A 16848-nucleotide genomic window follows, 5' to 3' on the forward strand; every position below is an offset into this window, starting at 1 on the left:
AAGGGTGGTCATAACTTTTAAACAGAGCCCCAGCTCTCAAAGTTGAACCAGGGCTCCATCCCAGAGTTTCTGTGTCAGAAGGTGTAGGTTAGGTCCATGACCTACAGGTGATGCTGAAACTCCCAAATCAGGGACCCAAATTTTGGATGAAGGAATTAGAGGAGCATTTAATGCTGCTACACAAAGGCCCCCACGAGCGAGGTATATTCATTGTTTAATTTAAATCTCACTCCCCAAAGCTCAGAGAGGTGAAGCGGCTCTCCCAGGATTAAAGAATGGATCAGCCGTGGTGTTGGGAAAACTGGACAGCCACATGTAAAAGAATGAAAGTAGACCATTCTCTTACGCCATTCGCAAAAATAAACTCAAAATGGATCAAATACTGAAAGGTAAGACCTAAAACCTGTAAGACTTCTAGAAGAAAATATAGGCAGTACACTCTTTGACATCAGCATTAAAAGGATCTTTTTGGTCACCAGGTCTTCTCAGACAAGGGAAACAATAGAGAGAATAAACAAGTGGGACTTCATCAGACCAAAGAGCTTCTAAAAGGCAAAGAAAACAGGATTGAAATGAAAAGACAACCCACCAACTGGGAAAAAATATTTGCAAATCATATATCTGACAAAGGGCTAATCTCCATAACATATAAAGAACTCACACAACTCAACAACAAAAAATAAACAACCTGATCAGGGCAGGGGATGTGAACAGACATTTCTCCAAAGAAGATATACGGATGGCCAATAGGCACATAAAAAGATGCTCATTATCACTGATCATCAGAGAAATGCAAATCAAAACTACACTAAAATACCACCTTACACACTGTTGGTAGGAATGAAAACTAGTGCAGCCACTATGGAAAACAGTACGGAGACTTCTCAAAAAGTTAGAAATACAAATACCATAAGACCCAGCCATGCCACCACTGGGTATCTATCTAAAGAACTTGAAATAAGCAATTCAAAGGGACACACACCCACATGTTCATTGCAGGATTGTTCACAATAGCCAAGACGTGGGAACAAACTAAGTGCCCATCGACTGATGATTGGATAAAGAAGACATGGTATACATATACAATGGAATGCTACTCAGCCATAAAAAAGGATAAAATCCTCCCATTAACAGCATGGATGGACCTTGAGGGTATTATGTTAAGCAAAATAAGCCAGATAGAGAAGGACAAACTCTGTATGATTCCACTGGTAGGTAGAAGAGAAACACATGGACAAAGGGAACAACAGACAAGTGGTGACCAGGGGGAAAGCGGATGGGATGGGGACAAAGGGAGAAGGGGCGCACCTATAAGATAACAAATAATAACATACAACTGAAATTTGACAATGTTGTAAACTATCATAACCTCAAAAAAGAGTAATACAACAAATAAAGGAATGGGTCATATGCTGGAATCCTCTGAGGAAGTGGCATTCTCCCAGGTGACCACGGATATCTGAGCGCGTCGCCTTTAAGAGGAGCTCTGGCACTTAGGACTTTTCTCCCGGATCTTTCTCTCCCTGCTGGCCTTCCCGCCCAGCCGCTTCGCGGTTGTCATGGAGAACCGGAAACCCGAACGTCGCTTAGCGAACGCGGAGAATAAACTACGTTACCCAGAGGTCTGAGCGCGGCGCATCGCCTTAGCGCCAGTGACAGCCCGCACGACGGGCGTTTCCTGCTGTCCGGGCGGCAGAGGCGGGACTTCCGGCGTCCTGGGCGTGACGTGTTTTTCCTGTGCCGGGACTGTCCACACTGGCCGCGGAAGCTCCGAGTCCTGGGCTGGTGCGGTTCGGCCGCGGCGGGGAAAAGGACACGACCTCCGTCCGCGCCTTTGTTAAGATTCCTGATCCCCGTGGTGGGTCGGGCGACCCTGCGCGGAGCTGTCCGCGGGGCTTGCGCTCTTTCCGCGGCCTTCGCACCCGCCCTCGGTCCCCGGCGGCCCCCGCAGGCGGACCCGTGAGCCTGAGCCTGTTTACACGGGGGAGACTGGGGACGGAGGCGACAGTCGGTCCGAGTGCACCAGGCCCAGTGGAGGTGGGGGTCTCGGCTGAGCCCGCCGGGTCCGCCCGTTCGCCCGCTTCTCACGGCTCCGTTCTGCTCACAGGATCCCATGGCGGCCGCGGCGCTGTCGGACCGGGCTCAGGTGAGTGGAGGGGCCCTCCAGCCCTCACGACTCGGATGTAGGGGAGGGTGTGTTCTAGACTTGATCACTTCGCCCTCATCGCTCCGTCCTGTTGAGTATGAAGGCGGTGGAGGGCGGTGATCACCCCCGGCGGATAGATGGCGAGGTTGCCATTCCCAGGATCGATGGGATGAGGTGTGAAAGGGTTTCCAAGGCGCAGGAGGCATCGGGTCCACATACTTGGAGGTGAGAATGGATTCGGAGTGTTCCGGGAACCGCAGGTCTCTCTCCTGTCTGGTGAGAACAGAGGGCAGTCAGTCAGACATCAGGCGTGGAATGGCAGTCTCGGAAGCTGAGCCTCTGTTGTGGTGGCAGTGGGAGCCGTGGAAGGTTTGGAACAGAGAAGGGAGGTGATCTGACTTAGGTGTTAACAGGTTCCGTCTGGCTACAGAGTGGAAAGATTGAGGGGCATGGGAGTGAGCAGGGAGACCATGATGGAGCCTACTGCAGTAGTCCAGGTGAGTGTTGGTGGTGGTTGGACCAGAGTGGTGGCCGTGGAGGTTAGAACAGTGTATGCATTTTGTATATACTTCTAAGTAGGGCCAACCGGATTTTCTGACGGGACAGTGATATTCTGTGACTCTTCACCTCTCCCTCGCTGTGCACTTGAGTGTGCTGGGCCCTAAAAGTGGGTCATTTCTACTCCAGCATCCTGGATCTGGGCCACGAGTTATATGTAGAGGTTGCCACTTCTGACAGCCAATAGGATGAGGACTGGAGGGGTATCTTAGGCTCAGGAACAGCATGTGCAAATGCTTGGAGGTTAGATCAAGTTGAGAGTCCTCAAGGAACCACAGGTCTGAATTATGTCTGTTGGGAACCGGGCCAGGAGTCAGGCAGGAATGGGAGGCTGAGGAGCTGGGCCTCTATTCTGGGGGTGGGTGAAGACATGGAAGATTTGGAGCAGAAGAGAGAGGTGCTCTGGCTCAGATCTTAACGGGCTCCCTCTGGCTGCTCTGTGGTTGAGAACAGAGGACGGGCATGAGCATGGAGGAGCCTACTGCAGTGGTCCCCGTGAGTGTTGATGGGGGCTGGGCGAGTGGGGCGGCTGTGGGAGTGAGAGAAGTTGGTGCATTTTGTGTCTGTTTTTTAAGCAGGGTGACTGGCTTTTCTGATGTGAAATGTGAATGAGAGAAAGGGAAGTGTCATACGTGACCCCAGGGCTTTTTTGGCTTTAGTTGGTAGGGTGATGGAAGTACCATCAAGTGAGATGGGACAGTCGGTGGCAGGAGTAATTACTACTGTGGCTGTATCAGGAGTTATGTTTAGTGTAAGAAGTCCCAGGGACCCCTTAGTTGAGGCATCCAGCTGGACACAGATTTTTAGTTCCGAGGAGGGGTTCTGGTCAAGTTCAAAAGGTGGCAGTGAAAGTCTGGAATGGGGTGGAGCTGTGGGTTAAATTTAGGAGGGAGTATCTTCAAGTAACGGTGACAATGCCGTTAAAAACAAAGTTGAAACCGGGCCCTGAGGACTGGGTCTCTTGCTTAGGCAGCTGGGTGGCGGTGGTATCTGTCATAAAGACCTGAGCGCTTCCTGGACACCATGTGCAGAGTGGCATGGCGGGAGATGCCTTGCAGGTGCATGTAATGTGGACCAGAAGGTTGTCAGTGGTGGTGGGGGTCCCAGATATGAGGAAGGGGTGATTCAAAGAGTGGTGTACATGTTAGGAGGAGTATGAACTGACCACCTTCAGGTTGTGTCTGGGAGGCATGGGCTGGACACCAGGAGAACCGGCCAGCAGGAGAGGGTTTGGTGCCCTTCATGCCAGACCCGTAGCTTACGTAGTATCTGTCCACCTCCCTGCCTGATTCTGCTCTGGGTTGCACAGGGTGATCAGAAGGACACGACGAGAGAGTGGGCACTAGCGGTGTCGAGCCTGCTGTCTCCTCTGGGTTGGGAGGGTGAGGAGGTGAGGGACCAGGGAGTGGGTATGTGAATGGATATGCTGGCGAGTCCTGTTGCCCATGGGCTCAACTGTCCCCATGGTGGCAGGACTGTGTGACCTTCGAGGATGTGTTCGTGTCTTTCTCCCGGGAGGAGTGGGAGCTCCTCGAGAAGGCTCAGAGACTCCTGTACCGTGATGTGATGCTGGAGAACTTCGCGCATGTGGCCTCACTGGGTAAGTCCTTGTTTCAGTTATCTGTTGCTACGTAGCAAATTATGCCAACATTTAGTGACTTACAACGAAAAGATGAATTATCTCAGTTTCAGTGCATGGGGAGTCTCGTCACAGCCAGCTGGGTGCTTTTGGCCCAGAGTCTCCCATGAGGTTTCAGTCAAGCCGTCGGCCACAGCTGTGTTGTCATGTGAAGGCCAGTCTTGGGAAGAATCCAGACTTACAAACTCGTTCATGTGGTTGTTTGCAAGATTTAGTTTCTTGTGACTTCTTTAACTGTGAGCTTTAGTTCCTCACTGGCTATTGCAAAGGCCTCCCTCGGCTCCTTGTCATGTTGGCCTTTCTGTCGTGTGCCTCATAACATGGCAGCTGCCGCGTCTCTGAGCAAGTGAGCAAGAGAGATGGATGGAAACTAGTCTTTTTCTGACTTGACCTGGAAGTGACATCCCATCACTTTTGCCATATTCTGTTCCTTAGAGATGGGTCATTCAGTGCAGCCTGCAATCAAGGGAAGATGCTTAGATGAGGACAGGAGTAGTGGGAGGCATTCATTCCAGGGGGCCATCTTAGAGGCTGCCTTCCACAGACCCTCATGCCCACTCCAGTGTCCTTGGGGTTTGGTTATTCCCGTGTTCCCTTGGGGCAGCTCTTACTGTTCTGCCAGATCAGTGACTCTCCTTCCTCCCTTCTTTGGTTCCCAGAGTAGGTGCTATGGGTGCCATGGCTGGGCCGTGTGCAGTGTCCCCTCCCTCTCTGAGCAGTCCCAAAACCTGCTGCCCAAAGCCTTGCAGGAATGGCTCAGGGGTTCAGGGCTTTTCCAGTCAGCTCCATAGAGTCTGTGTGGTTTGGGCCGCCTGACTATCCAGTTCCGTGCTGCCTCTGTGTCCCAAGTTCTGCCCTCATCCTCTAGCTGCCATTTCCTGGGCTGACTAGGGCAGGCTTTGCAGAAAGTGACATGTCACTACTTGTGGAATTGCGAGGCTTTTCTGCCAAATCTTCCTTTAGGTTCTTCTTCTTGCATTTCATTTTCTTCTCTGGGCCATGCATCTGCCCTATGTTTCCTGTACAACTTCCGCCTTGTAGATCCCATGTAGTTTGCCCTTGGAGAGGGGCAGGAAGCCCTGGGTGCCTGACGGGGCCGACCTGACTCCAGCCACAGTGAGAGACGCAGAGAGGGCTGGGCACTGCTGAATGGGAACTGGAGAGAGTGTCCTGTTAGGGCTGGGGTCACATCGTTCCTTCAGCCTGCTTTGTGTTCACCACTCTTTTCTTGCCAAGGCCCGTGGCAATTCCTCATTTCTGCCTTTCCTTCCCCATTCTTGGCACTTTGCCCACTTTTCATTTCGCTCCTGTCTTCCATCCCTTGGCTGTTTCCCCACTTCTCTGACCTCTGGGTCTCACACAGGCTTCTGCACAGAGTTCTCCTGACACCAGCAGCCAAGGCCCTGCTGAAACCCTTCGGTAGAGGAGTGAGTGGGAGACCTCCCGTCTATTTCCTGTAGCGTGCATCATCATTGTGTCTTTACCCATCATTAGGGTTCTTCCATACTGTGAGCTTTAGAGACCCAGGACTGACCAGGGGTCCTTCCTCATCCTGATCCTGGCTCTCTCATCCTGCCAGCAAATCAATTGACACATTCATGGTGTGTCACACACATAAACGATGGGGCTGCTCCTTCCCACCATGGTTAACAGGTGCTTCACCAACATTTCTTTGTTTTCAGGTTGTTGGCGTGAAGCAGACAGTGAGGAGGCCCCTTCTGAGCAGAGCAATTCCATAGGAGTGCTGCAGATCAGGACTGCAATGTCAGGTTCATTTATCCAGGAAGCCTACCCGTGGGAGATGCGTGACCTACTCTTAAAAGACATTTTGCACCTGCCTGAACACCAGGGATCACACTCCACGCAGAAACTGTACACATGTGGCCCCTGTGGGAGAGGATTCTTGTCCAGTGCAAACTTCTACCAGCACCAGAGGCGATATACTGGAGAGAATCCCTTCTGGGAGGATAATGGTGGGGCCTCATTTGTGAAGAGCTGTGCAGTCTACATGTTAGCGAGACCTTTTACTTGCAGGGAGGAAGGGATGGACTTGCTGGACAGCTCTGGTCTCTTCCAGCACCAGACCACTCACAGTGGGGTGAGTCCGTACAAAAGGACTGAGTTCCCGGAGTCTCTCCCACGCAGCTCCAGTCTCGGGCAACACCAGGGAGACCCTGATAAACGGATGCTCTTCAGTTGCAGTGACAATGGGCAAGGCTTCCTGAACACCTTCACTCTCCTTGAGAACCAGGTAACTCACTCTGAAGTGAGATCCTTTAGATGCCTACCACGTGGAAGTATGTCCAAGGAGAAACCAGCTCTCGTTCATCACAGAAAAATCCACAGTGGAGACACATCACATGTGTGTAAGGAGTGTGGAAAGGCCTTCATTCACCTGTCCCGCCTAAAAATGCACCAGAGACTTCATACTGGAAAAAGACATTACACATGCAGTGAATGTGGGAAAGCCTTCAGGCGTAAAGACACACTTGTTCAGCACCAGAGATTTCATACTGGAGAAAGGCCTTTTGAGTGCACTGAATGTGGAAAATTCTTTAGCCAAATATCCCACCTTGTTCAGCACCAGAGAATTCACACTGGGGAAAGGCGTTATAAGTGCACTGAATGTGGAAAAGCTTTTAGTCGTAAAGACACACTTGTCCACCACCAGATAATTCACAGTGGAGCAAGGCCCTATGAGTGCAGCGAATGTGGGAAAGCCTTCAGCCGTAAAGACACACTTGTGCAGCACCAGAAAATCCACACTGGGGAAAGGCCTTATGAGTGTGATCAATGTGGGAAATTCTTTAGCCATAGCTCCAACCTTAGTGTACACCAGAGAATTCACACTGGAGCGAAGCCTTATGAATGTAGTGAATGTGGGAAATGCTTTAGCCACAACTCCAGCCTCATTTTACACCAGAGAGTTCACACTGGAGCAAGGCCTTACGTGTGCAGTGACTGTGGAAAAGCCTATATTAGTAGCTCCCACCTTGTTCAACACAAGAAAGTTCACGCTGGAGCCAGACATTATGAGTGCAGTGAATGTGGGACATTATTTAGCTGTAACTCTAGCCTCATTCTACACCAGAGAGTTCACACTGGTGAAAAGCCTTATGTGTGCAGTGAATGTGGGAAAGCTTATGTTAGTAGCTCCCACTTTGTTAAACACAAGAAAGTTCACACCCGAGCCAGATCTTATGAGTGCAATGAATGTGGAAAATTCTTTAACCGCAATTCTAGCCTCATTCTACACCGGAGGGTTCACACTGGAGAAAAGCCTTACTTGTGCAGTGAATGTGGGAAAGCCTACAGCAGAAGCTCCCATCTTGTTCGGCACCAAAAAGTTCATACTGGAGAAAGGCCTCACGAATGCAGCAGTCTTGGTGGTCCTTTAGCTGCATCTCTTAAACCTGTTTAGCACTGGAAAGTTGACACTAGAGAAAGGCCTTAGGAATGCAGAAAATATGCTATCTCCTTGTTCAACCTAATGGGGCTCACACCAGAGTAAAGTTCTGTGAGTACCCTTCGTGAGGAAGCAATCAGCCAGTAGGTGAATCTTGTAGGTTTATACATCCACCCTGGGGAGATTCCAATAAGTACCACATAGGTGGGAAGATCTCCTGAGGTGCTTTGCACTTCCTAAACTGTGCAGGGCTCTTGACAGAGTTCTGTCACTGCCTGTGCCTGAAGCCATCTCATTGCTACCAGCTGTCAGGATCACACAGTCTGTGTCAGTTGCTCCAATATGCTCAGGGAAGGCAGATCCCTGTGCCTTCTCTCCTACTCCCTGGAGGGAATCGTGTGTTTGGAGCCCATTGACAGCCCTCCTTTCCCTCCCCCATGACTGGGTTGTGAGTGAACTTGGTCTTCACTCTGGCCAGAATAGTCTGAGCTGGTGACTTCCAGGGATTTCCAGACGAGATTTCCCTTCTCTATGGACAATGTTGACTGTAAACATGAGAGCTGTGTTTCCAGATCACCCAGCTTTGGAACAGCTACCTTGTACTGCTCTTCTTTGTGCAGAGATAAAGGCCTGTTATAGCAGTCTTTACTCTTGGGAGGGGTCTTTTCACTGTGTGGAATGGGTTGAGAAAAGAATTTTGTTCTGCTGTATGAAGGGAGGAACTCCTTTTGTCGGCACCAACTTTATGTGACTCGGAGGGGGTCAGCCAGATGGCACAGAACAGATCTCAGTCTGGTTTGGCCTACTTGCCAAACCTAAGGTCACTTATGTTTTCTCCTATGTTATCTTCCAGGTGTTCTATAGTTTTGTGTTTGCATTTAGGTCTGTTTGCCATTTTGAGAACATTTTTTAAAAGGTTTAAGATCTTTATCTAGATAATTTTTTAACATGAAGATGTCCAGTAGTTCCAGCACCATTTGTTGAAAAGACTATCCTTTCACCATTGCTCCCTTTTCAAAGATCAGCTGATTGTATTTGTGTGGATCTACTTGACTAAGGTCCAATTTTTTTCCATTTTTTGAGATAATCATTGTGTGGGTATGGCTTTTTTTGTCTTTTATTTTATTTACATGGTATATTCCATCAATTGATACTAAGATGTTAAACTAACCTTGCATTTCCCGGGACAAATCCCACTTGGTCAGGATGTATAATTCTTTGTATGTTTTGCCAAATTTCTGATACTTTTAAAATGTATTTTACATGTATATTGATGAGGGATAATGGATTTATCTATTTCTTTCTTGTTATATCTCTGTCTAACTTTGCTGGCCTCTGCTCTCATGAGTAAATCAGTCCTCATTGACAGATTAATGATATTTCTTCTTTAAATGTTTGCTAGAATCCCTTAGTGAAGCCACCTGAGCCTGGAGTTTTCTTGTGGGAAGATTCTCAATAAACATTACTTAGTATAGTCGTGTATAGATTTTTCTACTTATGTCAGTTTTCATAATTGGTGTCTTTCTAGGAATTTGTTCATTTCAACTAAATTGTCTAATTTCGGAGGATAGAGATTATTTATAGTATTCCCTTATGATGCTTTTAATGTCTGTAGGGTCAGTAGTGTCATCATTCCTGAGTTTGTTAATTTGTTGTCTTCTTTGCTTTGTCAACCTACCTAAAGTTTTGTCAATTTTGTTGATTTTTTGAAAGAATCAACTGTTTGTTTCATTGATTTTTATTTTTTAGTGTTTTTTTCATTTTCTATTTCAGTGAGTTTTGTCCTAATCTTTATTATTTCCTTTCTTATCATTGCTTTGGGATTAGTTAGGCTTATTTTTGTGGTTTCTTAACATGGAAGCTTAGGTTATTGACATCTTTATTTTTCTGTAATAAGTTGTTTAAAGCTATCATTTCTCTCTAATGATTTAATTTAGCTGCATCACATCGATTTTTATATGTAGCATTTTTATTTTCATCTAGTTCAAAATATTTATGTTTTTAAAATTTAACTTGTAATTTCTCCTTTCATAGGATATTTGGCAGTGTGCAGTTTCATAAGTCTTTCTCAATTAAATTTTCAGGGCTATTATCACAGAGTGGGAGGAATGCTTTTAATTTTTCAGTTAAGGGCCCAGGTATTATAATTAAGGGCTTGAAATGGAGAAAATCTGTGGGTTATTAGAAATATCTTTCACTCTGAAGAATATTTTGAGGAAAGCTGTCAGGTGTTTAATGTAGAAAAAGTAGCACCCGTATCTTCCACGGATGGATGAGGATGACCGTCTGTCATTAATTCATCTTGAGTGCTTAAGGATATGGCAGGTTATTGAGCTCTTTTTCCTTCCTCAGAGGACCCTCATTGATCTGAACTGAGGGATTTTCTTTGTCTTGCTTTTTCTTTCATAAAGTGGGACCATCCTTTTTTCTCTTCTGTTTACAATATATTCAAGTCTCCTTGTCAATAGGTGGTTTGTTGGAAAATGAGTCCCTTAGCTGTTTAATCTGCAGGGACATAAGTTTACTTTGGGTAAATTTTTAATTTCATTTATATTCCATTTTGATTCCAAAAGCTTTTCAAAATGTACTGTCAGGTGTTCTATTTAAGCTAAAGGAGCTATTAGTTATTCTAATTTCTGTTTTCAAATTAGGTCTCCAATTCAGGTTTAACACCATTGATAAAATGACATGAAACAGCTGCTGTTACATCAGCACCTCTGTAACCCTGTAAATGTTACCAAAAGGTATTTTTCTAATCTGTCCTGAAAATCTCCTATGGTGTCATCTAATTTTTTGTTTCAATGATCAAATTACTGTGCAATTGTTTTTTGTTGTAAATATTTCAAGTATGGCCTGTAGGAGAATTGGATGTACTCTTCTGGCCTTTCTGTGACCCTCAGGTTTATTGTGGAAGGAGGATTCCTGTTAGTCCCTTTCTGGGTCAGTCCAATCAGCTTCAGCCATTCACGATTTAGCATCTGAGTTGTATGAGTTAGGTAGCCCTGGGTCACATGTACCTTAAAGAATTCTAAATTCTTTTATGACTATTTGCTCGTCTTTTTTGGGTTGAGGGGAGTCTTTAGTTATATCTCTTAGTTCAGCTCAGGTCCAAGGTTTAAATTCTGCAGTTTCCCGAATGCGTGACTCATGCAGTGAATCTTAGAGGTAACTGGCATTTGGGGCTTTAAGAGAGTTGTTGGTAAAAGGCAGGGCATCTGGGCAAGGGGAAGAGAAGCAGGAGGAGGTGCTGAAATAGATCAGAAGGATAAGGGCGAAGAGAGAGCTAGGTATGAGGAGGCAACTGGAGGACAAGGACAGGGAGGATTTACTAGGGGAATGAGGCTCCTTTGTTATTGCTGAAGTTTGTCAAATTGCTCATTGGTTTTGGCCAAAGAATCTTTTAGTGATGCAGTTTTTGATTCAGCATTTCATTTGGAGGCCTCCTTATACTAATGTAAAAATATTGCCCTCCTCAGAATTCTTATTTATTTTCAAAGGTGCCTTTCAAATTAGCACTTTTGTTCAAATCAAATGTCCCCCCAGAGGGGCCATTGAATGCCTACATCATCCTTGGTGCAGTTACCTTACTTAGAAAGCTAGGCACAACAATTAGGATTGTAACAGGAATACATAGACAACGCAGGAGGGTTTCATGGAAGAGGAGAGGATTTAGACTTAGACCACTCTGTGAAAGCACATGATGACTGGTAGAAATGTAAAGCTTCTAGAACTCAGGCCCCTAACCTGACAGCTGGCCATCTCACACCGCAGACCCATAGTCTGCCCCTGGCATGCGAAAACCAGAGGGATCGTTCACTCTAGACTATAGCTGTTCTCAATACAAAAGTTAAGAGGGAAGGAGACCTCATTTGATTCATTGGGGACCCACAGCAAAGTTTGCCCACGTAGTGGCTAGTACAGTAAGAACTGCAAAGCCACTGGTCTGTGAGGCTACCTTGCACAATAGGCTTATAGGGCAATGCCTGTGTTCTACCTAGGATTCAGCTTCTTAGGACAACACTTAGCACAGAAAGAAACCCAGTAACTTAAAGGACAGCAAAAAAGTATCAGAATGGCCTGGTCCACCAAGAATCCCAAACAACTGGGAACTAATAACAAAACCCAGGTATCAAACAGAACGAAAGCCAAGGAACTGAACACAAAGAGAGCCAAGTTTAGACCTTGTGCTGACTCACCTCAGCTTCGCAGACTCCACTTCCCCTGAGCAGCAAGGCACAAGGGACATCTGTGGTTGCTGCACCTGGTGGAAGGCTGGGGTCTCCAGTGACAGGCAGTGCAGACTGTATGTCAGTGGGACTTCCATGATAACTATAATAGATTGTAACATAGCTTCTACAGTGGGCACATTTAATTTATCTTCTTCCATTGTCGATTGAACATTGATGGATGAGACGCAGGCTCAACAATAGTGTGAGCTGGAGGAATGATGATATACAGGGGGAAGTTGCTTACAACTTCTATTATTTTAGCTTCTTAAACTGAATTTCTGTTAAATTATTTTTTTCACTTGCTTTGATACTATGAAATCATATGTCTCTTGTGCTTAACTGTTAGTAATGTTGATTTACATGTGTCCATCATTTTCAATATTGAATGAACAATTGCATACCACACACCTTGAAGAAGATTTTTACCACACTTATCCACTCTTAAGGGAATTCATCACAAAATTGACACTTGCAGTTTGGCATTTTTTGTATTCAGTATACACAAAAAAAATGGATAACAGCACTTTAGCGAGAACAGAAAAGTTGCCTTTTCAGTCCGACATCTGTGTCAGTTCATATGCCACTCACAAGTCCAAACTCATAACTAGTGTAAATAGAGGTTGACCCATTGAAAGCTTTGCAAACTTGTGAACTAACAAGGAATTGAACTTGGTATCTCATACAAAAAAAGAAGTGAACTTTCTGTTTCTAAGGGAGAGTTCTGGTAATCAGGCAGTCTCCTCAAAGACAGCCAGAGCTTTAAGCTTTTGGGAAGTCTGGCAATCCAGAATTGGCGGGCTTTCAGAAATGGGCGTGTTTAAGGATTGAGGGACTTTCAGGTGTGTCACTGAGGTTGCTACTGTTGACTAGTTGACTTTCAGAAACGCGGTTATTGAAGTGAGGCACTTGCTGATTGGCTGTTGCCTAGGAGCCTGCGCTGTCACTGATTGGCAGGCTTTCAGGACTGGGATAAGATGCCCCCTTTGCACTCCTGGTCAAAATGTCAGAAAGGCATCCACCATCCCAGCGGAATATAATGTGATACATCCCTGTTTTTTGTATCTCACATATGGAGTAATAAATATTATCTGAATATAAATCTTGTTCTGTCTCTTGGGACACCGTCACTGACTATACAGGTAGGAAAGCTGTTTTCTTCGGGAACCACAGGCACAGCGTCACTCTTTCTAACCACTTCAGTGCCTCCTGACATTCCTCCTGCAAGATCCCCGTCATAGCCGTGTCGGGGAGCTTTTCTTACTGTCCCTGACCAAACCTACTGAAGCTCATAAAAACCACCCCAAAGCGTCAGCGTCCATGTCTAGGACAAGTAACAAGATAGCTGACAGCTATGAGGGGACGCCGAGTGACATCACGGTATGCTCTGTCGCTTTCTATGAGCAGCCCGTGGGAATGTGCTGCCATTCCTGGAGTCTAAAAGGAGGTTTGTACACATTTGGGTGACGTCCTAGACTGCACCCAAAGGAAATCTGGAGTGACTCCTTTAAGACCCAGCAAAGCCCATCCCAGGTTGGAATCCGGGAACTCCATCAATCAGAGCAGGTCACGTGTCCCTCAGCCTTTATTCCCAGAGTCCAGAACCACCTACTTTCTGCGAAAGGGCGGTAACAGCATGGAAACTACGTTACCCAGACAGCTGCGCGACGAGCGGCGACGACACACAGAGCCAGTGAGGGCTTCGCAGGGAGAGGCGCTTTCCTGCGTCCGCATCGCGTGGGGGCGGGACTTCCGGCGGCTTCATTGTGCTGTTGGCCTTTTCACTCGCTATCGGGTCCTGAGTCCGGAGTTGGGGCGGAAGTGAATAGAAAGTTCGAGACTGGACGTTGTCCCCGTTGCGCAGAGAGGGTCGTGAAGCCAACAGAGCCGGTGGGGACGCGGCGGCTCTGCTCCCGGCCCCGGCGGTCCGCCGGTCGGTGGCGGAGGCCGCGCCGCCTGGAGTGGGTGGCGCGTTCCCGGGCCTCCCCCGGCCCGACTCCCGCCTCCAAGGGCTGGAGGCCGGGTGGAGGGGCGCGGCCTCGGGGTCCGGGCGGAGGGGCGGGCGCGGTGCCGTGGGAGCCGCTGGGCTGAGGTGTGGACGGGGCTCCGTCAGGGCCGGCCGGGCCGAGGCTGCGGGGGCTCCGGGGTCAGCAGTCTCGGGGGCGCCGGGGGCCGTCTTGTCCGCAGGGAGCGGGGGCGAGGAGGAGTCCCGCCCGCAGCGGGGCATTGTGACGCGGGAGAAGCGGCGGGACGTGCCCAGAGAGGCGCTTAAAGGGGCCAGACGGGGTGGAGGACAGGGCAGTGGAGTCCGGGGTGTGATGGAGGCGCTGGCCCACAGCCGTGGCGTAGAGCAGGGATGTGATGGGATTTGGGACCGACTTTTAGGGTCACAGCATTCTCTGCTGCGTGCAGTGTGGCGGTGAGCAAAAGTAGGGAGAGAAGCATCCCCAGTTTCTTTTTGCCTGAACCTTGAAAAGAACAGAGATGGGGAAGTGAGTGCAGGGAGCGGGCTTCACAGAGAAGATGACGGGTTCCCTCTGGACGCGGTGATTCTTAGAGATCTCGGGATGGAGTTGTGAGAAGGTGGAGACGTCGCTTGGGTATGTGGCCATAAAGGTTCGGAGAGCAGGCAGAGGGCTGGGCTGCAGGGGTGCAAGGGTGGAGGGTGTGTTCTGGGGATCCGATGGAGGAGGGAGTGTCTGAAGGTGGTGGTTTCAGATGGGCCCCGTGTTGAGGCAGGGGAGGGCTGAGACTTAGGGGACGAGGGACCGGGAGGTGGGCATCCCTGATGCTTCGTCTGGAAATGAGACAACCTTCCTTGGAGGGTTCTGGCCTGTGTCTCTAGAAAGAAAGGTCTACATGGGTGAGGAATTGGCCTGAGATGGAGACTGAGGTGTGAGGTGGTTTCGATTCTCCAGGCTGTAGGCTGAGCAAACCCTCAGGCCGCTCCCTGTGGACAAAGGGAAAGGTCAGCCAGGCTGGTGGAGCAGCTGGGTCCCAGACGAGGGCACTGCAGCCTCACCTCCTCCAGGCTTCAGAGCAAGACGATGGTCCGCAGTCCAGTCAAGGCCTCTGCAGGCTCCCTCAGAGGACTGTGGTGCAGGCAGGCCGGTTGCTGAAAGGACTAGTAGCTTGACTTGCATGCTCAGCTCCTCCTTACAACTGGATAAGTTAAAAGCATGTGAAACAGTTATTGATTTAAGTACCAGGTAAGCAGTATTTCGCTAAGTATGTCCAATTAATAGACTCTTAGATGTGAACATATTCATTAAGTTAAACTTATTCAAACAATTAACGACTAGTAGGGACTTAAATTTATTTATAGGTATTTCCTTACAGTGGAAAGCTTTATGTATGTGTCATATCTTCTTAAACCTTAAAAGTGGGAAAAATAGGGGCCGGCCCCGTGGCTTAGTGGTTAAGTTTGGGGGCTCTGCTTCCACGGCCCAGTTTTTGCTGGCTCTGATCCTGGGTGCGGACCTATCATGGCTCATTAAGACATACTGAGGCAGCATCCCACATAGAACTAGTAGGACCTCCAACTAGGATATACAACTGTGTACTGGGCGGCTTTCTCCCGAACAAGGAAAAAAGAGAAAGATGGACAACAGATGTTAGCTCAGGGCCAGTCTTTAAAAAAAGTAGGAAGACTCTTCCTTTATTAAAACAAACACACACACACACACACACACACACAGGAAAAGTATCCCAAATTTCTAAATCCTACTACTTCATTTGCACTTAAGGAATATACAGAACTATTAATACTATGGACAGTAGTCATTGATCTGTAGTGTCTACCATGAATTTTTGGTAACAATATTAGCCCTATGAGATGGAAACCATTCTTATTCCCATTTTATAGGTGAGGTAACTGAGGCTCAGGGAAGTTCACTTCTTGTTCAGAGTCGCACAGCTGGTAAGAAGCAGTGAGGTCTGAGGAGCTGAGCTTAGACCATCCGCCTGAGATCACTTTGTACTGGGACGGGTCAGAGAAGGTGGTACAGCTCAGCCTGTAGGATCCTTCTCTGGTTACCCATTTCTTATGGCCTCCCTCTGCCCACAAGGCCCCCTGTCAATGGCAGAAATGCTTGTGGACCCTGCACAGGTGAGTAGAGGGTGTCCCAGGCCTTTGCTCAACTCACTATCACCCCAGTGTTTTTCACATCACAATATTGGGAATGCTGATGCCCTGAGACTCTTCACCTATCCTTCTTCCACTGTTGAGTGAGAGGACAATGTGATTTCACCAGGCCAGGGGTCCTGAACTCACTCTGAGGTTATGTGGTGCTGTTTCCATTTCTGACAATTGTTGGAATAACATGTGACGGGGGATCCTGGGCACGGGATCTAAACTGTTCACATGTTTGCTGGTGAGACTGAGCTGGAATCTTCCAGAAACTGCAAGTCTCTGTTGTATCTTGTGGGAATATGGAGCTGGTATTGGGTGGTGGGATGGCCCAGGGATCAGGCCTGGAATGACAACCTCAGGTTCTGGGCCTCTAATGTGCAGGGTGATGGGAGTGAGGGAAGCTTTGGAGCAGAGGAGTGATGTGATCTGATCCAATTTGAGTAGGCTGTCTCTGGCTCAAGTGGAGGAGAAAAGTAGGGGTGAGGGGGTAGGCAGGGAGATCTGGGAGGAAGCTCTTACCACAGTGCAGGTGAGTGCTGGGGGGAGTGGAAAAGAGTGGCGGCTGTGGAGATGGGATGTGACTTTGGCCTTTGGATTTGTTTTGAACCTAGAACCACAGTTTATGATGTAGTGAGGGAGGGAGGCTGGGAGGTGGGATGTAAGGGGACAGAGGAGTCAGGCCCCCAGGTTTTTGGCCTTGTTTGTAAGGATGGCTGTTCCATCAATAAGATGGTTGAAGTC

General features: G+C 48.0%; 1 protein-coding gene across 1 annotated transcript; it reads left to right on the forward strand.

The window, feature by feature from the left end:
- The first annotated feature begins 461 nt into the window (after positions 1 to 461).
- LOC103544330 (zinc finger protein 304-like) lies at positions 462 to 13077 on the forward strand. Its single transcript, XM_070633503.1, has 3 exons — positions 462 to 2146; positions 4178 to 4304; positions 6026 to 13077. The coding sequence occupies exons 1-3, from the start codon at positions 2114 to 2116 to the stop codon at positions 7762 to 7764; spliced, it is 1899 nt and encodes a 632-aa protein (XP_070489604.1). The 5' UTR covers positions 462 to 2113; the 3' UTR covers positions 7765 to 13077.
- The last annotated feature ends 3771 nt before the right edge of the window (positions 13078 to 16848 follow it).

This window comes from Equus przewalskii, chromosome 9 (genome assembly GCF_037783145.1).
Source record: "Equus przewalskii isolate Varuska chromosome 9, EquPr2, whole genome shotgun sequence".
NCBI lineage: Eukaryota > Metazoa > Chordata > Mammalia > Perissodactyla > Equidae > Equus > Equus przewalskii.